At 31.7% G+C, this 24,205-nt stretch overlaps 3 protein-coding genes and 1 long non-coding RNA gene across 6 annotated transcripts; 2 read left to right on the forward strand and 2 right to left on the reverse strand.

Moving 5' to 3' along the window:
* Positions 1-251: 251 nt before the first annotated feature.
* Positions 252-9,412, forward strand: LOC126921223 (uncharacterized). Its single transcript, XM_050732587.1, has 3 exons — positions 252-699; positions 5,230-5,391; positions 6,500-9,412. The coding sequence occupies exons 1-3, from the start codon at positions 630-632 to the stop codon at positions 6,769-6,771; spliced, it is 504 nt and encodes a 167-aa protein (XP_050588544.1). The 5' UTR covers positions 252-629; the 3' UTR covers positions 6,772-9,412.
* LOC126921228 (uncharacterized) lies at positions 3,140-3,564 on the reverse strand. Its single transcript, XR_007712263.1, has 2 exons — positions 3,429-3,564; positions 3,140-3,366 (listed from the first exon to the last, which is right to left on the reverse strand). It is a non-coding gene; the product is annotated as an uncharacterized LOC126921228 (long non-coding RNA).
* Positions 7,765-14,939, reverse strand: LOC126921209 (protein germ cell-less). 3 transcript variants are annotated; one of them, XM_050732559.1, is made up of 9 exons: positions 14,810-14,939; positions 13,494-13,797; positions 13,139-13,262; positions 12,959-13,055; positions 12,501-12,870; positions 12,161-12,430; positions 11,676-11,894; positions 11,493-11,583; positions 7,765-11,418 (listed from the first exon to the last, which is right to left on the reverse strand). In XM_050732559.1, the coding sequence occupies exons 2-9, from the start codon at positions 13,637-13,639 to the stop codon at positions 11,287-11,289; spliced, it is 1,449 nt and encodes a 482-aa protein (XP_050588516.1). In that variant the 5' UTR covers positions 13,640-13,797; positions 14,810-14,939; the 3' UTR covers positions 7,765-11,286. The 3 variants fall into 3 exon arrangements, with proteins under 3 accessions (XP_050588516.1, XP_050588515.1, XP_050588517.1); XM_050732558.1 differs by lacking the exon at positions 14,810-14,939 and adding an exon at positions 14,090-14,210; XM_050732560.1 differs by lacking the exon at positions 13,494-13,797 and having other exon boundaries at positions 14,810-14,897.
* On the forward strand, positions 14,928-24,186 carry LOC126921193 (uncharacterized). The gene is made up of 4 exons (XM_050732517.1): positions 14,928-15,281; positions 15,351-15,794; positions 15,886-21,863; positions 22,184-24,186. Exons 3-4 carry the CDS (start codon positions 15,888-15,890, stop codon positions 22,415-22,417), a joined length of 6,210 nt encoding a protein of 2,069 aa, XP_050588474.1. The 5' UTR covers positions 14,928-15,281; positions 15,351-15,794; positions 15,886-15,887; the 3' UTR covers positions 22,418-24,186.
* The last annotated feature ends 19 nt before the right edge of the window (positions 24,187-24,205 follow it).

The raw sequence follows: 24,205 nt of genomic DNA on the forward strand, positions 1-24,205 counted from the left end.
GATTAAATATTAAATTTTGATTGATATAAATTCTATGTAAATTTCAAATATAAAGAGAAAATATTTTGTAATATTTTGAAAAATACCTAAAAAAAATATTCAGGTGTATTTTAAGAAAAACAGTAATGAGAAAGTTATTATTACCTTGATAAGAAAAATTGGTTCCAGTACTGGTGGGGTACGGTGGTGAACGGTGAGTGGACGTAAAGCGCATGGAAAAACCAGAGGGGGCAGATCTGCCGCATAGCCGACGGAAACTCGTCTGACCCTCGTCAGACGCGACGCGTCCGCGATCACGTACGGTGCACCACGCAAGAAATCAGAAGGTTCGTACACGTTTGTTCAGTCATTTCGGACGTGAGAACGGAGAAAGAGACATCACAGACAGGACCTGTCTATCGAACACTGCCATCTAATAAATTCTTCTCACTCGTCCTCGATATCTTTCAAACACTGTTCGTTTTTCGAGAAGGCTCTACAAGTTACAGAAAATTTATATAAATATTAACACAATTATAATCAGACCTGCCGCGTGCGAACTTTCCATGCAGCGAGGGTGGAGGCAACACGTCCGAAGTGACTGACTGCAACGTGATTAGCCTGAAACACATGGTCCGGTGATCGTGATCATGATTGCAAACCGTCTCGCGCCGATTGTCACCCTCGTCCTCGTGGTTCTGCTGTCGACTATCCATCACGGTGAGTCCAATTTTTCGCGCTCCCTTTCAATCACCACTGATCTCATCTCAATATTCGTTTATCCTGAAACGATTGTCGATGATCAATCTATAGAATGCATAGAATTTCGTATATACGAAGCTACGTTTGCGCAACTATTAAGAAATTATAGTAATATATAAGATGACAAAATACATGCTAATTTAACGGCCTAGTTTCTTATTGAACCAGTAGATTTACGATCGATCTATGAAAATTCTTTACTTCTTATCGTAAGTTCTCCTTCTGAATCGGCGCACGCGAACTGCATGCCTGAAAGATATATGTTTTTATTAGTCCCAATCGGCGATTATTTTTTTGTCTATTTTCACGTAACATAATATTTCATTGGAACAAAGTTAAGCAAGTCTTTCAATAGAAAATTCAAACTTCTTTTACGTAATGTTTCGTAACTCATATATGGAAAGACGGAAGTCAGTTAAAAAGAAAACTTCTCATTATCTTATAAATTCGTAGAGCAATTGAACAAGATCGAGTTTTTTAAAAGAGTCACGTACGTTGCTGCGCAATGCAGTGATCAACGGAAAGAGCAGCTACATACATAATAGGAGGACATATCACAGTGCATCATTAGTTCTGTACGCGTTTCACGTGACGATGGCAAATTCTTCCAAGCGGGGAATCGTTACAAATCGGCTAAAGTTTCTTCTTGGAAGCAGAAGTCGTTTGAGCTACGAAAAGAAAGACGCCGGAACAAATGAGATATTGATTTCGATGTTACATAAAAGGTACGATCGAGCTTTTATCGGCCGCAGTCCTTGCAACTTTTCAGTCACGTCTTTTTTATCAGCTCGATAGCTATCTTCTTTCCAATCGTATCGATGTAAACTGTCGGCAGTTTTCAAAAACTTTGTCCTTCATATTATAGATGGATACTTCGATGGATTATATCATAGGCTATGGATACATATAACTAATGTAAATGAGGGCAATTAGTATGAAGTAAGATAACTTTGTAGAGGACATTCCTGTTCTATAGAGGATTATGGTGTTCCAGATGTTTGTCAGAGAACTCGTACAATGGTAGCACTTGTGGTACTTCCCCGATACTCGTCTGGAACCGATCGTACTCAATTTCTAAATTGAATCTCGTTATAAAAGTAAATCGCGCGGTAAGGAAACAATTTACCGGTAGTCGAGGATACAATTCTGTATCACACACGCAAGAAGAAAAAATGAGATTGCAGAACGATGTATTTTTAGTAGAAGAAATGATTAAAATCGGACAGAAACTTCGGGAACGTATACTGAATGATCAGAAATAATCATTTTCTCAGAAAAGTATAATTTTTCGCTTTTCACATAGATTTTATGGTAACTGCAAAAAGACCAAATAAGAAGTCGATTTACATACTTAGTAAACTGGGTGTATTTCTCGGAACAAAAGAAATAACTGGTCTGGAGGTCGGCCCATTAAAGAGAGCGACTTTTGCAAAAGTTTAAAGCGCTGTGGCAGTGCGATACAAATGTATCGACTTTTCGGAATAAGTGATTATTTGTATAATGTTTAATGCATAATCAACGTTTGTGGAATAATTACTATAATACATTCGTGTTGATAGAAACGACGAAGAAAATCGGTGACAGAATAGAAAATTTTAAGAATGAAAACTCTTCGATAGAAACAGCTTAACGTGGATAAAACGTTCGCATCACATCAATTGTATAAAGTAAAAATACTCTTAAAAATTATAATACGTTTTTGTAAAAGCCTGAATCGGAAGCAATGTTGAAAATACAAAATTGTGATGTGACGTAAGCAAAGCGTTGTTGCGTGTAGTTCGCTTCAATCGTTAGACGCTAATCTTAAAGGTACAATTTTGTAACTGGTCAAACTTAAAGTTACTAATTGAATTGGGTTGTTTCTGTATCGCGGACAGAACCAAACTGGAGAAAGTACCGACGAGACTCCACTTATCTCTAAGTTATTTCTTAATTGTTTACTCGATCATTTTCTTTCCAAGAAAAATGATTATCATCTGTTAGCTGATGCAATTTGTTGAAATTTAGAATTTTGGTTCATAGAACCTGGCCCCCGCGAGGGTTATCGAGCGACCCACTTTCTCCCCTCCCTCCCGCTGCATTCTCTCACACTCTCCTTCGAATTCTATTCTCCCTGCACCGCGTGGTGCCGTGACCAAGGGGACGTTCCTCACGTTAACCTTGCCTTATTGATAAATTTTTTATAAAATTTGGATTGTCTCGTCATGCTTATACAAACTGTACATCAGTAAGTGTTGTTCGCATCTTCAAATGAATCTGACGACCTACTTAAATAAATCCTAATAGTCAGCAGACTAACGTCATATCTTCCACGTAGATGTCCACGTAATGTCCACGTAGATTAACTAAATATTCAGTTATTTTGGTGCCTAAAATTATTGAAAAACACGGATACACATTTACTTCAAACAATATAAAAAAAAAAACAGATTTTATTGACTTAAAAATAATCTTTACAAATAGCTTTAAGTTTTCTAATTTAAAGTATCAAATGCTAAATCAGTAAATCCTTTAGTTATAAGCGAACCATTATCTCAGTCAATGTTCTTCCCTGTTCCTTCTTATTATGCATGTTTTTATGTCAACGAGAGAGAAACATCTGGGCCGATCCCTCCGTTTCAATTCCTGTCGATTACATAAGGACCTGCAATGTCACGCAGCGCTTGTTGGTTCCTCACGCGACTTACCCCTACCGTTTACCCCAGCTGTCCTGTCCTATTTACTGCTGATCGAACGTCTCGTGTGGTTTCAAATGTCATTGAAGAATCTTCTGTGCACACACAATTCTGATCAATGTTTTCACGCCTTGTACTTGCAAGTCAAAGTTATTATTTGCTTTGTTAATACGGAGGCTTCTTTAGTTTGACAATAACATGATACATCAGCTTGTCCTCTTTAATCGAACCGCTGAGGGATTTTGTCTTCTTGCGACCATGGTGCAACCGACCGTACCTGTAATGCCTATTTCATGCTTGAATGACTTTTAGCAGTTGTGTGAAAATTTACAAAAAAATTGGGCTTTTTTGTTAAAATAACGTTAAAAATTATTTGATAGTCACAGGCAGTATTGATGGTTATTAATTAAATGAGTTTTTTATAGAGCATCCTCCATTATTAGTGAATCAAATAGCAAAAGAATTTGGTGTTTTAACAGTGCGGAACTTGCCATTGAAAGCTAGAACGGCGCGAGTCAGTAAAACGCCCTGCAGAACTTACTCAAGGTCAGGGTACCGAGCCACCTCATCTATATTTTCCTGCGCTCTCGGGGTAAATTCGGCTAATCAAAAGGGAATGTAAAATCTCGTTTACACAATTTTATTTTTTAATTAATAACAAAACATTTTCTTTTACCAAATTACGCATAATCCATTAAACCATAATCGATACTCTTCTCTTTAACAGATTCTGTTAACAAAATAAGAAATATGTATAGAAAACCTTTCAAACAATTATATAAGTAAGAGTGTTTTTTAATTTTTCTGTTAAACAATTCATTAAAATGTAACGTCTCAATGTTGCAAAAGTGAAAGTTTAAAAAATTATAACCGTCAAATATGCCGTTTCCAAATAAATTTCTATTGCTAAAATTTGCAACATTTATTCTTCTATCGTTAGACCTATTTTGCTGTGTGTGTATCAGTAGGTCATCGCGCGCATTGGTCGGGGTCTTCCTGCTCGATATCAGCTGGTGCTGTAACCAGACTTGTTGGGAGGGTGAATGGGGTTGCGTGGTGACGTCACAACGCGGCAGGGCCGTAGCGAATCACCAGAACTTCGTAAACGAAGCGTCTTGAATTCCAAGCAAAATGGCCATTCCTAGAAGAAATTAAATTTGCATTAACCGGTCAACGAAATTACCTTACAATGTGGAATCATTATGAAACATTAGATACCATCAAAAATACTCATCAACGTTTATCCTGAATCTTAATCTTCAGGATAATTCATAATTCTTAATAAAGAATAAATAACTTTTTTCAATTTATTGCATCTGTTCATTGTTTTACGATGATCTATTTCAATTGAAAACAATTATTGACAGTCCTTTTGCATGTTTATTTATATTCTAAAGCTTTTAATAGACACTAACAGATTAATTGCATACATGTATCGCAACAAGCACCTGCACATTAGTGGCCCAGTTTTGAGTAAGTTGCAACATGTGATAAGAGTAGTACGAAAGGAGCCACCTCTAAAATGATTTTAGCAGTTCTTCTGAATCCTGACCTATCCTATTCTAATCAATAGAATAGCCTGATATTTTAGCATATAATTACGAAACAAAAATCCAGTTTATTGTGATTTATAAAAGAATTCTTTCCTCTTAATTTCTTTCATCCATTATTTTTTTCAATTATTCTAAAAGTCAATCAATGTCTATATAATTGTTTATAAAAAATTCTTATGATATAAGTTGGATTTGAATATTAATATTAGATAGAATATCTCCATTTTTGCTTGGTGTTTGATGTAAAATTCATTTTTCAGGAGAAGCAATAATATGCTACAAATGCAACAGCGCATACGATCCAAGGTGCGGCGATCCATTCAATCCGTACAGTCTTGGAACGGTGAACTGCAGCTTTCGACCCCGCTTGAACCATCTGAGCGGCCTGGCGCCGACTCTTTGTCGAAAGATCAGTCAAAAAGGTACATGTGATATAATTAGTAATTGCCTGTTACATGCATAATACTGTTTACTTTGGTAAAATTACTGTATAAGTTTTCGTGCCTGAAAATACAACAAAATATTCATACATTCCGTGACAGACCATTAAAATTTGCATTGATATTTGTTATCGGATAAGGGCAAATAGCTGACTGCATTGCGGCAACCGAACTCCAAAAGTTATTAGATCTCTAGCATCAAAGTAGAAAAGATACACGTGTAGCATCCCCTTCAGATTCACAATACCAGTTAAGCAGAATATTCACGAGGCTGCCCGTGATTTTTTCAAATAGCACTTACATAATCCTCTCACAAGATCCATATTTTTCGCGAATGTGCGCACGTGTATGATATTAAAAGATGTCACCTGTATCCTCAACGTAGAACTTTGCTGAAGTTGTTCTCATTCTCTGTGGAATATGTAGATCTGATCGTCATATACATAAATAAAGATACATACAATTACCAAAGAAATCAAGCTTCCAAAGAATTTCAGTAGGTACATGTTAAAGTTCACTTGGGAGCATGAATAATATAGATAACTTTGGCAATTTTTGAAGGATTTTCCTACACATTAAAAACTTACTTTGTTATCGACATTATCACACAATACTTTCGTGATTAGAAACCAGATGTTTTTTTAAATATTCACCATTTCTAAAAAAATAAATATTTCGGAAGATCCAGATGCATTTCTTTAATGCTTATAGGTGTCGAACCGTAATTATGCGTACCGAATATACCGTAATTAACCATATGTGCTCGTAATTATGTACGTTGATTAGATGATCACCTCAAAAATTCTAATCGTTGTAGTGCAGTTATTTTATTGCAAAAATACGATTGTATTCCTCAAGGTATTTACAATAAATAAATTTCAACAATTTTTCAATTTATTTTATGATTTTTCCTCTAAAAATTGCCAAATATAGTTATGATTTTCACGGATCTGCAGTGGCTAGCCTCTTAAATAAATGATTTATCTTTGTGGCTGTTTAATTTCCTAGCAAGTTAATCATTTGACATTTAGCTATCTATTGAAAAATTATGAACGCTCATTATAATGTTCTGACTTTGATGAATTTCCAGTGTACGGGAAGATCAGGGTTGTCAGAGATTGCGGATACATAACGGATGCGAGAGACAATGGCGATTGCTTAGTAAGATCAGGCACTCACGACGTTCACGCAGTCTACTGCGCTTGCACCGGTGATCTCTGTAACTCGGCCGAAAGCCACACACCGTCCTTCTTACTGCCGTTGACATCCTTGTTGATGGTTATTCTGGCGATGCCGAGTTTTCTCCTTTCGTACCCGTTTGCAATACCTGTCTTAACCTCGCCGCACTTCTCCATAGCCTAAACTATTCAGCCACCAGCGGATAACACTTAACGCCTAAAAACTGAATCAACGATTCAATAGAAAAGACCGTTCGGATCCGGAACAACACGTTCTTTGCCTGCTCGTTCATAATTGAAGCGCGTACAGGTTAGATTGCGATCGATTTTAGATTCTATTAAGGAAAGAGGGATTGAGAATAATTGATGGAATTCAAACAAAAGTTTCAGTTTCGGAAACTAAATGTTTCGTTAGTTTCGTCAAAATCGTAAAGTTGAATTTTTTTACGTTTACAACAAGTCCTAATGAGACATGAGAACCGGAGGTTGTTAACGAGGTGAAATGTAATTACAGCTCCTCTGTTATTAATATTTTTAAAAAGAGTCGCTCAATCGAAAGCATGGTACATATAGAGATATATATTATATATGTACTGTCCCAGGATTCGAACGAATTTCGCAAAAGTAGACAAATTACAAGAGAGTAGTTCTAACGGTGATACAAACTGCCAGATACGCGAGAGCGTACTTCAGTAGTACACTTCAGAAAGATTTCAATGGGAAAAAATAAAAACATACACACGGCCTCCGCACGTGAAACCACCCAAGATATCTCGCGTAAGCGTAGTAAGTAAGAGATGGAAAAGAACTAATTACAATACCTGGAAAAGGATTCCTCAAAGAATATATATAATATATATATACATATATATACAAATATGTATTATATTTTATTGGAAGAGAAACAGAAATGGAATTGCACGCAAGAAGAATATTACAGCTTATTTTTAGAGAAGTAACATCGGGTTGCTTTCATGAATGCCTGGCACCGTACGCAAATTTGTAAGATACAACATGAGTATGCGGGAATAATTTAAAAAATAAGAAACAAACAAAATAGAAAGACATATCTTCGACGAATAATTTATTTTACACTTCGTTTAAACGAAGATAAAATAAATAAGTAGAATCCGGCATTATGATTGTGACCCGTATTCCGCTGATTTTTGCAATAAAATGCTGTGTAAAACGATAGACGGTAGCGGAGGCTCGCGAAACAAAGAAAAAGAAATATATATTGATGTGCGTATGTGTGCGTGTATGGTAAATGCGCGTTCGTTGTGTGTACACGCGACTGCGTGTGTGTGTGTGTGCGTGTATACGTATACAATTCGCGTCAAAGAAACGCTAAAAAATTATTAAAAGATGTTATGATATTATAGTTCGATTAAGAAGTGAAACGTTGCTACTTCTTCAACCGTAGTCAACTAATAAGAAATCAGTAAATTAAAACAAAAAAAGAGCATGGACAGAAAACCAAAAAATAACACAGGAAAAATACAAAAGTCGTAAACGAAAACTGTAATGAAAATGTAGAAACTATCGTCTATGGAGAAAGTAGAGGGTAAAGTAGAACGCTTATTGAAAGAAACAAACGAAAAAGAATAATAAAAATATAATAAAAACGAACACACATATGTCTCACCGCAGTACGTATGTAATTAATCCCCGCTACCGCTGTTGTCACTGTGTCATATCATCACCATGGTTACATTATTAGTACGGTTGCTAATTACTACCAGCACCATCAGTACTACAGCTATTAACTGCTACTACTAACTAATGTTACTAAACTAATCAATATCATCACCATCGTTATTAATATTATCGTATTATTGCTATTATTAATTCATGTTTTTCTTGTTATTATTGAGTACTGGTCAAAGTAAAATACAGATGACCTCAGTAGAAAGGACATGAAGAAACGATGACGAACGTTTTGACATCTTAAGAGACGAAAAAGTATTCGAAAATAGTAGCAAATATAGACTTTGGGTACAAATAGGCTTGATAATCATGGTTTCGATTTCGTTTCATTTTGGACTGCGGTTGACAGATAAAACAGCACGAAAACATGGTTTTACTATATATTTGCTTGAAAGTACTTACATGTACTTTGTAGTATCTTCATACAAATCGCAGATTGTCTCAAAAGAATTGCCAGAAGAATTTTCACTGGAAAATTTAATTCTGTACTCTACGACGATTCTATTTCTTTTTCTTATATCCGATATACATAATACACGACAAATGCATGTCTTTTCATTGATTTCATTGATAGACCTGGAGCAATAGATAAGAACAAGACAGACAGCCACAGATAAAGGACAGAATAAATGATAAGGACAGTTAGAAATATATACATATGTATTTCGTTATGTTCCGCTCAATTACATAGACTAGTCGATTGATTGGTTCTTTTAGAAAATTAAAAGTTGAACATTATATCTTAAAAATGCCTAGTGATGCTGTAGGCTTTTTTATTTTTACTTAAGATTCGAATGTAGATGTGATACAAAAGATAATATAATCACATAGTTGTTTAGACAATTTCAGAGTCTGATTCGAAAGATTAGAAGTTTGTCGCGAATTGCTCTAACTTAGTGCATGTAAAACTGATACAGTCTATCACAGAAAAAAAAAAATAATAGCGGTAACCATAATAAACAAAGAAATGCGCGAGTATATATGTATTTTGTGATGTGTCTACAGGCAAAACATGAATGAAATCTTTTCTCGCTATACTTCTCTAAATGTATCGTGATCAACGATGACCATAGGAAACTGTCACGTTCTACAATGAATAAAGATAAACATTAATAACATTTTTTCTTAGTGTCTTTTTTCCTTCTAGTGTGCCTGTGGTACATCATAGAAATTTCATCTAACATCGAGCGGAATGTAACGAAACTGTTTTTCCGGGTAACTACTTGCATAATACGTTTTAATTAATTTTCATACATATCATTCGCCGATAATCATTCATCATACTTCACAATGAAATAAAACTACTGGCGACACTGCCTCCCTTATACAAGCATATCGAAAAAAGTAAACAAAAGAGAAAAGAACAGAAAAATACATCGTTTAAATGGTATCACCGATTTGAATATTTTATGTTAATATTATGAATACATTTAATTAATAAAACGTACTAGGTCAACTACCATTACTATCGTTAAGACAATGTTAATTGTACTATTTCGGTTTTATTGCAATATTCATAATCATATTCTATTAATATTGCATTATACACATCCATCACTATGTACAGAAAATATTCTGCCAATAAAGTGTTGAATGGTTACAGAAAAAAACCAAAGAGACGGAATCAAAATTATACTTCATATATCGGAAACCTTGCAAGTTAATTAATTTATTAGTTGACGATTCCAATGTTAATATACAGAAATAAATGATATTTTCTTTCGTGATGTATCATTGACTTATATGACCTTCGTTTATAATTAATTAATAAGACAAAGAAACTGCCTTATCGCGCAATACGATTTTATATAAATTGTTGTACATTCATATACTTTCAAAATTTATCGTTGCTATAACAAAGTAATTAAGCAATCACAAGATTATATGTGTGATTCGCTAAAAAAGGTAAGTAATAAATTATAACATTTGATGATGTTATATAAAACACATCATATTTTCCCGTATCGAGAAGTTAACCTAAAGCAAATAATGCATATTAAATGTAAAAAAATCTTGAATGCTAAACTAAGTAGTTTTTATGTAATAATCTCTGTAATATATAATAAGGGATAATAATAATAAGTAAAAAGTAAAATTTCGCGCATATTAGATAATAGCACCATACACATATAGATTATTTGCAAAACTGAAGGAACATTATTTACCTATCTTTTAGATCGGAAATGTTCTTAACACTGCAGTAATAGCTTTCAAATAGTAAAAAATTTTGTATAAAAACTTCTGTTAGCAATAAAAACAATATTTCCATTTGTTTATAGTAATATTCACTTTTACTTTTAAATTGGCATTCATAAGGCACGAAGGTCGATGTTTCGATAACTGTCCGGAAGACACAGAGGTACTCTATCAGTGTGTTTATGAATTAACTTACACAATTACATCTTTATTTTTACTATGAATGTATAAAATTATCAATTGGAAAATTAGCCTATTTTGTTACTAGTGTCATCATGGCATATAAATATATAAATGCGTAAGTGCCAGTGTGAAACAAATATCTAATACTGTGGTATTTCGTATGACAATTTTCTTTTCAGAAAATTTAACATTTAATTACTTGAAATTAGTAAAAATAAAATTCTCATGATTGACATCACCTGAAAATTAAGCTACATTTTTTAATAATAGTCTTAATATTTTTTTATAAGTAATAAGTGCAATTTCACATAAGAAAAGATAAGTATCTGAATTATAATATATCTGGAAAGTACAAAACAGAAGAATGAAACTTTCTTCGTATACATATACTAACATCGTAATTTCATTTAGTCGACTAGAAGCACTTGAATTTATAAAAATTTTAATCAGAAATTAGCGTATCCACAATATAAAAGTCACGTGGGTGAGTAACAAAATGTAAAGCACTTAATCGTACTCAAGTATTATAAATTGGAACAGCCGGTTTGTTATCTGAGGTAAGCGTACGTCGGATTCAGTTCGAATGTTTCGAAAACGTTGAATGTTCAGTATGCTAAGTATCCGAGAAGGTAATTATATCAGCTGATTTTTTCTCTTCCTTTGATACAAATGGAGTAACTACTTGCATGTTGACTGATACATATAAAGGATAAGTAAGTTGTTTATCCAGAGACATCACTTGTTTCTAAAACATAAACTCAGTCTTTTTAGCAACTTGAATAGTTTCTTAAGATTAAAAAATTCATAAGTGCTACTTACTTCTTCGTTCTTATGGAGTGACAACCTAAGCATACCCGAACTCTGAATGTGTTTTACTTGACGTTGTTCGTCCAATGAAATTAGAGTTACTCTGGAAATTAAATATTTTTTAAAAATTCTAATCTAAATAAGATCTATCATTAAATCTATCATTTGAGAAGTTATAATTAAAAAAATACTAACTTTAAAATTATTTTGTGCTTGCTATGATTAACTTTTATATGATCTGTATCTAATCTATGATTTCTCTTAATCCTCAAAGTAGTACTATCCAAGCACACCACCAAATCTAATCCAAAATGAAATGCTGTCCATCTCCAAATATGCTCGCCAGCTTTTTCAATGCACCTTCCACAACGGAAACATTCACGAGCAAACTCTTCTTCACTCATTTGTTTTGGTCTTAAATAGTTAAATAGAAAGTTTTTACAGCTGTTTCTGCTCATTAAATATTTCAGTATTATACTACGTAAATAAAATAATTGTCACAGATACCTAAAGTAGAATAAACATGGGAGTAGGTTTTTTAGAGTGAAAGTTCTGTCCACAAAGCTGGTTGTAAAAAAGGAAGGAAAAAGGAGGCACATATTTGAGACTCTTTACTATGTCCATCTTCCTAAGCATAGATCAAGGATACATTTAGAAAAAGTAAAACTTTTGTAACTTACCCTCGATCTTTATTCGCATCTATTCTTAGTAAATGTAACCATTGTTCTTTATATGCATTATGTAACCACTCGTGTGGTATTAAGTTGTCACTATATAAAATCTTTACATCTTGATCGTGAAGTAAAAGATATTTCATTCTCAGGGCTTTAAAAGGTGCTGCAAATTCTTTGCCTTCTTCTGTTGTAAGGAATGGTTTTGTCCATTTATGATTTCTAAAATATTCATCAATTTGAAGTGTTTCCTCTTTATTATGTACATGAACAAATAGCCTGAAATACAGTTTATAATTATATAAGTTCTGTTTAAATGCATTTCTTATCTTAGTGTGTCACTACTCACCATACACGTAACATCATGTATATGCAAAATTCTGTTTGCATAGCAATTAAATCAGGACTAGCAATTAATTCAATCATCAAATCAGGTGTAATTTCTTTTAAAAAGGTAGGATGTAACCATCCATATCCTAAGAGATTTACTTCTAACCACCGTTTTGCTGCAGTTTTTACAACTGGCACACCATAAGATACAGCAGCATTATAATAAGGAACGACTGTTTTTATATTCGTTGTCTCTACCATAATATCTGTACATTGGTCAATTAATCCTTGTAATTGAAATAATGTAGAGGTAGCCAAAATTGGTATGACCTCTTTTGGTTCTAAACTGACTTCATCCTGGTAAAAGGAACCAAAGACTGTCAAAAGAGCTGAAAATATATAAAATTAAGAAATATAAATCTTACTTTTAATTATTAGAATAAAAGAAATTTGAATAAAAAATAAAGAATTATTTACAATCCAATGTAATGTTAGGATCAGCAATCTCTACACTTATAACTGTCTCATTTGCTTCTCTCCAAGATCCTGAAAACATACTTGCAAAATACGGACTCTGTAAAAGCAAGTAATATATAAAATTTTAACATAAAAATTAAATATATGTACTTATATGATACATTAAAATAATGACATTACCTGACTAATATAAACTTTATGCAACCTCCATGCTTTGCCCAACATGAGCACAGTTATATCACTTCCTTTTTCTTCTTGGAACAAGGTTTTGTAAATGTATTGTGCTGTTGTCAGCAATTTCCTTCTGTAAGAATTAAAAATATTGCATTAATTACGATATATATGTATCAAACCATTCAAATGAAAGACAGTTTAGTAATCAGTTGACAATATAACATTGTTAGATACAATACTAAGAAGCTTTTTTTATCGATGATGCAAATATTGTTTAATAGCATTGACAATCGAATCTTATAATAGCTATGGGTAATTAACTAATATAAAGCTAAGATTATTTACTACAAGATTCTCGTACTTTTTCGGTGTTTGAAGCGTCCGATCGATGTAATCCGATTCAGAATCAAAATCATCTTCCTCGATGCACTTTCGCTTACGACCACGGTATACGGAGTGCACTGCATTATTTGACATCGATGCAATTTTTCTCACGTAATTTCCCATGTTTCGTTATGTATTTCAATGAGCAAAAGAAATTTCTAGTTCAATCACCGATAAATTCATCAGAATTCTCAACATTGTTTTTTTAATGCAGAGAACTGTAGGTCTGCTGCGCGTTCAGTGTTCAGAAGAAAGGTCTGTATAAATGTTCCTCTTGAAGCCTGTAAGCCCGTAACGGCTGTAACCTATCTACTTATGTGCATGTGCACATGGAGATATATGTATATACAACATGTAAACATGTGACATAACAAAAGATATGAGACATTCTGTCCAACAAGTCGAGTTAAGAGAAGTGGAGGGTAAACACAACTAATCATGTGACACCTCAACCATTGGCTAGTAGTCGCATCGCTAGTGAATTACGATTATCAAGGTTGACTTCGTAGAAAATACGTAGCAAAGAGGAAATTTCCTCTCCGATTTAAATAAAGCTTCTCAGCAGTAACTTACGCTAAATTGTCCATCTGTGTTGACACAACCGTGTTAATTGGTAACAAATATATTTGCTCAATCTAACAACATATATATTTCAGATTTTTCAATTTTCGGAATAATAGTTTTCTACTTTGTAGTATCTCAGAATTTCCTAAATTTTATAAGCCGATCTCGATACTAGCTAGGGAAAACCGTTCGAAGATTGAGTCATAAAAAATCAATATGGAAGATAACAAAGTTCTTGTGAGATATGAGTTGAGTGTCTCTGTCTGAGCATTCATAGTATGTCACGCACGCAGAACTTGAACCTTTTTATCTTTTATGTTGATTTTTGTAACTCAATTTTTGGACGGTCTTTTCTATGCTTTCGACAAGTGTCAAGACCTATTTGTATTAATGATCGTGTTTGTGACCACTTCATAATTTTCCTTGACTTGATTTCTATTAGCCAGAATACTACACAGGTCCCGAAATTCGAAATTTCTTGTATTACCCACCACACAGAGGGCGTTGATGTCGAATAGTCGAAATAATTTCAACAAAGTAACACGTGGTGGAAATAATCCAGTAAATTTTGTATAATTTTTATAATGCTTTATAAATAGGCATACTTTATCTATGCATAAACAATCCTATCTATGGTTAAATATCACTTTAGGGGACACAAAATTATAGTATTTGGCACCTACTATTTTCATTAAATACAAATCGCTACATAATCATGATATCTCTCACCATAGAAGTTTCAGGGTTTGTATATGTATATGACCGTGGTACGGTTTGCCCAATGAAATGAGTGACACTAGTCAGCAACCAATACTTGCAGCTACAATAATTAAGTTTTTACATTTACTACCTCGTCCCATTGAACAGACTATACATATCAATTTTTTAAATATTTATACATTATTTGTATAATAGATAGAATATATGTATGTATTGCTTAAGTCTGTTCGAATTGAATGTTTCTTTCGCGAGGGGGCTAGAATCTAATAAGAAACAATAAGACACATTATTTACATCATTAATCACCTTGTTAATAGTGATGTATTAAATAGAAACACTTGATATGGAATAAAAAATTGCATTACGTAATTAAAAGTGTGGGAAAATTTCAAATTCAGGTTTGAATATCTCTATGTGAGGCTAACCAAACACGGATATAAAACTGTTATTGAAAATGAAATTAATGGCAATTTTGGATCAGGTAAGATTCATTTATAACTAACGTTTTATAAGTGGTTAAAATCATGTAAAATGCATTTTTTCGTTGTAGTTTGAATTCTCTGTATTTTCTGATTGAATTTTTGTGGACAAACATTTATATTATATAAATTTATGTATCAAATTTTATGCATTTTTATATTCTTTGTGGATGCAAGTGCGGAATTATGTACGTGTATCCGTGCGGTCAATCTCCTATTTTCACGCCGACTGCTCAGAGAGTAATTCGTTTCTGAACGCTTCGCAGCGGAAGGGTTAAAATAAACTGATTTTTATACACAGTATTTTATTTACTGTGTGCCTGATTCATAGACGCAGATCAAGAATTTCATTTCTACAAATAAAAAATGTGTATAAAACAAGTTATTTTAAGAAGATTATTATTATAACCTTGTATGAAAGAAGATACTTCCTATTGTTATAGCAAAAATAATTTATCTATAAATTATGTAGTAAAATATATTAAAAGCAAGGTTTTTATCTTCAGTGTATAAAGGTATGTTAATAATTTTTAATTCGTGTAATATTATAACTTATTTCTTAAACACACTAATCAAGTTTTACATTAAATTGGTTATGTTTTACAGCAATGGAAATTTCTAATGAAGAATTATCTTCTTCACATCATTCGGTTGATAATTACTCAGAGCAAGTAATTAACATGTCATTACCATTACCAAAGCCAAAACCTAAAGGTTCTAATGCAAAAAAAATCCAAGATACTAGTTGTTATATATTCAGGAAAAGAACAAGAAGTAATAGGTTGAAACAATTGTTAAAAAGAGGAGATACATTAGAGGATTTGTGTAAATTATTGTGTAAGCCAGTTATTGTGAATGTTACAAAATTATCAGTATCAGAGATAAAACAATGGTGTAAAAAAGACTTGCATCAATCTCAAGCAAAAAATATATTAACACAGAAAAAAAAATTTAAACGAAGGATACCACGAACAAGATTCTATAAAAGAAAGAAAAAGTCCAAACAGAAGCAGTTATCCTGCTTATGTAATTCTGAAAATGAAGTTGAACCTCAAAATATGTTATTTTCCAAGAAAGCAGAGATTGAAAACAAGAATTTTACAAAAAATTTATTAGAAGATGTTAAACAACCACATATAAAATTACAAAGAATAGATGAAGTAATCAATAAAATAGCACAGTCATTTGCAAGAGTAACTCCGATTAAAGAATGTGAAACAATTATTCAAACAGAATGTGGAACAAATATTCGATCTGAATGCAAAACAAATATTCAAACAAGATGTGAAACAAGTGTCCAAACAAGATGTGAGACAAGTATTCAAACAGAAGAAACTCAAACTGAATTAAGTATATCTGCACCAGAACAACTAAAATTATCATCTGTAAATATCGATACAGATAAATATCAACAAAATCTTATAACTGAGACAATAGCAATTAGGTCTCATGCAAATGAGACTCTACAATTGAATAAATGTGCAGATTCAGATTCAGATTCTAATACTAATTCTGATTTTAAATCTAATTCTGATTTTGATTCTAATACTGGAAATTCTAGAAATACTAATGAAAGGAGACATAGAATTATATATAATTCTCATACAGATGATAACAATTGTTACAATAACAGCAATGCAAGAATAATTTCGAATAAATTAAAGAGGTTGAGGAGAAATTCACTAGAAAAAATAAGCAGAATTAACCTAGTAAATGACAAATACAATATTATTAAGAAAAGATGTACAGATAAAAATTCATTATTTCAAGCACCACAAAGACCAAGTATATTAGATCGTATATCTGCGCTATGTGATCCTGATGACGATGATGAAAGTACTAAAGAAGATAATACTCCCAGTTGTGTGCCTTCAAAATTAAATCTTGAATGTATTATAGAAAATGGTACTTCTGTAAAAGGAAAGAATGAAGATGCTATAGAGAAATCAATTATAGAAAACAAAAAGATTGAAGAACAAATACAAGAATCATTTCCTTCCGATAGAAATTTTACACAAAGATATAAATTGGTTAAAGAATTAAAAGTTTTTTTAGTAAAATTTGATGCTCTGAAAGACTCCAATACTACATATTCAGCAAATGAAATTGAGAAAATGACGGAAAGATTTACGAATTCTTACGTGGATTTAAATTCTTCAAAACTTCAAAATGGTAACGAAAAATCTATAAATAATGCATCATTTACTTCAATCTTTTCAAAAGATTCTAATGTTAACATTGAGAAATCTACAGATGTTACAAAACATGTTTCAAGCTCAAGTATTGATAGCATTCCAAATAAAGATGTTTATACAACTACGAAAAGAACACAAAGCACAATTAAATTATTATCAAGTTCTTCAGAAAAATTATCTCCAAATTTAATCAGAAATGCAAAGCTACAACAAGAGAGGAGTTCACAAATTCAAAAAGTTTGTCATAATTTAACAAAAATTTTTGAAAACAGTTCTAAAAAAAGGTTTGCACAGAATACTATTAGTAATGCAAAGCAGAAATTGATTGTTCCAACCCCTACTATCAAATCTACATTATTATATTCTTCACAAGAATCTACTAATAAAACTTCTGAATTATCAAATGTGGTAGAAAACATTGATAATATAGACAAATCTACTGATATAACGTTCTCCTCAAAGAAAAAGATACCAAAGATTTCTTCACCTAAGGAGAATTCTATGAAATTGGTTATTGATGCAAGATCTCAAGAACAAGTGGGAGTTGATACATCTGGTGTTACTAATTTCAAATTGCATCTTTTAAAGAAAAATAAAAAACACGAGCCAGAGAAACATACATTTGCACCTAAAACATGTGGAAAAACTATAAATGTTACAACTACTAAAATAGCTACAAAGAAAAGTGCTTCAACTTCTTATTCTTCCATAGTATCTCCTAAAAAACATAAGAGACTTAGAGATAATCTTGGTTATAAATGTATTGTTTGTGATCTTTGTTTTGAAGATTATGCTGATTTACAACAACACCTAATTACACATACACAAAAGCAAAATAATAGTTTAGCAAATTCATTGAAAACTTCCAATATATCACCTAAAAAATCTCAGGACATGATATCTCAATCCTCAAAAGCAAGGATATCAGAATCATCACAAGTGTCAAGTGAGCACAAGAGTGGAGAACATACAGCATCACAATATGTAACCAAGAAAGATAATGGACAACAAAAGAAAAAAAATGCTATAACAAAAAGCTCACTGAGTAAAGAAAAGAGGAAAAAGAGGATTAAGCGTATTAATAATTCAAATAAGTGTAGTATTTGTTCAAAACCTTTTGAAGCAATGGATGATCTGGCAGCTCATATCTTCTTACATACAGAGAGAGAATTGCAACAAGCATATAAACTCGCAAAACAAAAATTAAATGGAACAGAAAAATATAAACAAACTAAAACTGAACAAACAGCTAACAGTATTAAAAATGTAAATAGCACTGTAAATACTGCGAATAATATAATTGAAAGGATTCAGAAAGTTAATGATAAGGAAGAAACGTTGCTTATACAGAAACCAAATAAACTACTAATTACAGAAGATTCAGAAATTAGAGACACAGAATCTATTACTATGAAAGAAAACTATTCGCAAGATATAGAATTATGTTTGCCAGCAAAATCGAAAAAAGATGGTAATAAAAAATCTTTTACAGTATGCGAATGTCATAATAAACCAGGAACTAATGAAAATTGTTTGCAAATTGAAATAGTTCTTCTTTGTCACACTTGCAGGGTGCTATTTAGAAGTATGAAATGTTTCGAAACCCATTATCGTCTTCCCGAATATGTAAAATGTAATCAAAACCACTTAACTAGTGGTCGTTCTCCAAATTTATTTTGTGCTACCTGTGGTATGATATTTAGTTCAGTTCAAGATGTGCGTCATCATTTAGAAATACATGCTCGTTTTAAAAAAGATTGTACAATGGATTTTCGATGCAACATTTGCAAGGTTATATTCCTGGGAATAGGAAGCCTCTTTTATATCCATTGGTCAAAGCATTCCAGAGATTCTTTTTGGATGGCTAGTGAGAAATCATTTCCAAAAGATTCCATAATAAACTCAAAGCTGAGAAAGATAGAGAATTCTTCTACACAAAATGCAATGACTTTGAGTACATGTGTAGAAAAATATATTGAAGTAGCAGAACATGTCTGTTATAATTGTAAACTGCCCTTTATTACTCAAGATGATTTAAAGAATCATATTTCAGAATGTAGAAAATTTAAGTCAGTTCAAGATGCATCTATTGCAGGAAACTCTAATACATATCTCGCAATAAGGATGACTTGTAGTTTATGCGATGATACTTTTATTAACAAAAAAACAGAATTTTATAAACATATGAAAGATAAACATAATTTGAGTACAGAACCTCGATTTATTTGTACATCATTCACGGCTGGAAATATGATATTTATTTGCAGTGTCTGCACGGCAATGACTAAAAGTTTAGATGACTTTGAGGATCATTGGTTGAAACATAATACTACTCATGTATATTTTACTTGTTCGCATTGTAGTAAAATATATTACAACAGTTTAAATTCCTTCATAGACCATGCTAAAAGACATAATGATATAGTGTCCTGTGTAGTAAATTATGAAGAAACAAAACTCAGTTGTAAATTTTGTAATATTGGTTTTGATTCTCCTCAAAGTATGCAGGAGCATGCTATTATTCATAACACAAACAGCCAACAGATAGGTTCTAAGATTAGTCAAGTTACAAATCAAGACAGCTCTGCAACAGTATCAGAGACAGATCGTGCTTCCAATTTTGAAAAGTTGGCTGAATTGACTATTGAAAAGCGGATGGATGAATCATTACAAATGGAGACTCAAACAATGGAAAAGACAAGCGAAATTTGTTCAATAGAATCTAGTATAGACAAAGGTAGGGATGAATTAATCAAGATATTAGAAGGAAATGAAGATGATTCTGAGCATGAATTAATAATAGACTTGACAAAACAATCAGAAGAATGTAATGAAGGATTAAAAGAAGAAGGAAGTATGGAAAGACAGACTACATCTAATCTTACATTAGATAAATCTTCTATCAATCAAACTTGTGTCATGTCAGAGAATAATAAAGCTAATGCATTGGTAACAAATGTAAATGTCCAAGTATCTTCACAAAATGTTGCAAAATCTAAAATTCAAAATGTTACAGATTCTCTTTTTACTGCTAAAAACATAAATCCTCAAATATCTAATTCAAACATTAAGTCTACAAATATTTTGCAAACAATATCGGTTTCAAATAATGTTAGTAATCATAATAATGTACTAGATATAGAAAAAAAGACAAGTGACCAATCAATCACAAAAGATATAGAAAGTACACAAAATGTTGAAGTTCATGACAGAGTTTCAATTATAAATCAAGAAGAATCAACAATTTTAATAAAAGAAACATCAGAGAAACAAAGTCCACCAAGACCAAAACAAGGGTTCTTAAGAGTGAAGACTCTTGCAGAGCTTACAGGTTCTGCAAATTTATGTGAACATAGCAATTGTGCTGTTGAAAATGCTAATGAATTAGCCAAGCACTTCAAAAGTCACCATGCTTCGAATCAAAATAATGAACACAAAACTACAGAAAAAGGATTAGTTTCAAAACAATCTGAAATAAACAAATTTATTGCTAATAAAAAATTAACAATTGTTCCTAATACAAATTCAAATACATTACTATTATCTTCATCTAATTCAGGCAATATAAAATTAGTGATTAAGAATCCAGCTATGAAATCTAATACTACAGTAATAAATAATCAACAACCACAGCAATTCAAAATAAATACAAATCAAAATGAACACTCATCTTCTCTGGAAAATGTAAAATCAGCATATCATAAAAACTTACCAGCTTGCAATTTCGTTCGAACAACCACAGCTATGCCACGTTTTAGTATTTTAAAACCTACCAAAGTAATAGCACATACTGCTAATATACCGAATGTACAGAGAACATATGTAGCATCCTGTTCTACCAATGAAAATAAACAAAAGTCTTCTTCTGCAAAAAAGAATTCAAGTCATACTATACATAAGCGTAATCATTGCGATTTTGTTTCAAGTAATTCTGCAGAATTCTTAATGCACAATTTACCAGGTAATCATTCAGCTTGTAAGAAGCAATATTTGCAAAGTAATACCCAGGCGCAAAACGTTAACAAATTTGATAATTCACAAACAATACCCACAATTAATACTATTCAAAACAATCCAAATCCCAAACGATGTCAACAAACTACTATGAAGCAACCAGGGATTAACTATGCGTCTTCATCTGTCTGTGATCAATATTCTTATCTTGCTGCGGGCACTTCAAATAATAGTAATCAAATGCTTAAACAAAATCAACCAATAATAACTAATCATCCAATAACAGGAAATACCTCCCCTATTTATTATACAAAACCAAATCTTAGCAGTGGTGGAATGTCAATAGTGATCAATCAAACTACACCTACTGTTCAGAATATACCCACAATAGGAATCCTGCAACAACCAGCGCAGCAACAAATATATCAACAACAGGTATACAATGAACCAGTGACAATTATAAATACACCATACTTGTATCAACCACAAGTATATTGATAATTATAGTTAATATTTGCAATTAATTCTTTAAATAGGAAATTTTTATAGATTCCGCTCGCTTTGAGATAGTATTTAATGATTTTTACCAATATTCTCTAGACACAAAAATATATATAAGAACATAGAAATACATATAATGTACAATGATTTTTATCTCCTATAAAAAAAACTTTAATCTAAACTTCAGTGAACCCAATATTATTCGATTTATTATACATCACAATACAATATATTTTCTAATTTTGTTTTTACAGGATTTAGTTCAATTTTCCGAATCGAATGCTGTTTTCCAACTGGCAAATCAACCAAGTGTTACAACTTATCAATTTAGATATGTATGTCCTTATTGTTCGAAAAGTTTTGTTTCTGAAGACTATATGCAAATACATATAAATGAGCACCACAATTTTATATGTAATATTTGTAATTTGCGTTTATACAGTTTTAACGATTTAAATCTTCATAAAATTCAGCATAATTTGTTGTAAATTGGAGGAGTTAATGAAATCATTAACTTTCATTTATTATCTATAACTATCATTTATTTGCAGAATTAAGTTGAATCAAATGCTATATATTAACTGGCAAACAATATGACATATTAAATAAAGAACCAAATATTACAACATATGAAGTTAAATATGTATGTCTTGATTGCCTGAAAAATGTTCTGAATGTATAAATATTGAACGATAAATATATCTTGTCGGTGTTCTGCGTTTTCCTAGTTAATAATTCGAGTAGCATTTTACACTTCATACTCATCTTAAAATTCATACATTCTTCAAATTAAATTGTGATTGATTTTATAAAGATTTAAAATTGCATAAACACAAGCTACAAATACGTATATACCTTAATCGTCACTCATGCTAAAAAATGTACGTCTTTTTCATTTTTATAATTATTTATTATTACTTTTTTTTTAAGTAACATATAATTGTTATATTTTTTCGTCGAATTCATTAATATTAATATTTTATTATCACGTATTATACTTGAGTATTATATTAATCTCAATTGTATCTTATATTCAAAGTATATAATGTAAGCAAAAAGAGTACATATTGTGTAATGTACGCGAACATACAATAGAACCCTATTTATTGGAATGAAATTTTAGTTATTGTTTGATTAACTAGAATTCTTGCCGATTTAATGTACTTCTTTAATGATGAACATTATCTGTTTCAATAAAACGAACATTTTCATTTATATTATTGTTTCTAAGTCAGTTATAAATAGAGTTCTATTGTAATTAGACGAGTATTGCCGTTTGACGTGTACGAAGTACAAGATATTTTTATATTCCATTGCAAACATAATTGTTACATGAACGATGTTAATTAATAATAATCAATTTAAACGGATAAACATAATGGATAAAGGAAATTAAATGGATGATCTTCGATTATATACATATATGCATATCTCCTTTATTCGGCACTTTGAGCTTTTAATTTTTTTACAATAATCATCACGTCAATCTCTGTAATCGGTAGAAATACACTTAATAGAGCAATAGTTACGAGCAACGAGAAAGAAATCATGTTTGTTAACTTAAAACTTTGAATTTCGTCATCCTTGCTCATAACTATTGCACAGGGGAACGAAATGACCCTGGCGTGAATTACTATTCCCAAGATTAATTAGAATCTCATATTACGTGTTTTCATGAGTTGCTACCAATAAATCGAAAGATTAATCCACAATACAAAAAATCAGACAAAAATCACGCGATTTCAAGTTGCATTGAAAAAAGAAACAGAGCTTTTCATCGCGTGATTGTCCTTATTTTCGCGTATTAAAAAGCGGAAGTATTCGAATCCTCCGCTTTGCGCGTGGTATGCATTAACGTTTTAAGTTCCTTGTTAATTTTGATTATTGATATTGAAAAATAAAAATTATGCTATAAAATAATTCCGAAACAAATTTTTTTTTAATTTAATAGCGGGTTAAGAATGGCGTGCAAAATCCAAAAATGAAAATACACCAGTAATGTATACGACATATTACGATATTCGATGATTACAAATTCGTTAGTTTAGCAATAACAAATATTAATGGCGATAAACATCATTTTTAGATACTTAAACGATTAAACTTGAAGTGTGAACTTCACGTGAACTCTATAATTTTATTTGAGCGAACAAACATGACAAAAAATTAGTTTTAAAACATGCAAATGACTGTTAAAACCTCTATACATATATCGATTGTATGTAAAAAATAAATGAATATATTCGAAAGGAGAAAAGTTGAAATTTTGTCTCATA

The sequence above is a fragment of the Bombus affinis genome, chromosome 10 (genome assembly GCF_024516045.1).
Source record: "Bombus affinis isolate iyBomAffi1 chromosome 10, iyBomAffi1.2, whole genome shotgun sequence".
Taxonomy (NCBI): Eukaryota; Metazoa; Arthropoda; class Insecta; order Hymenoptera; family Apidae; genus Bombus; species Bombus affinis.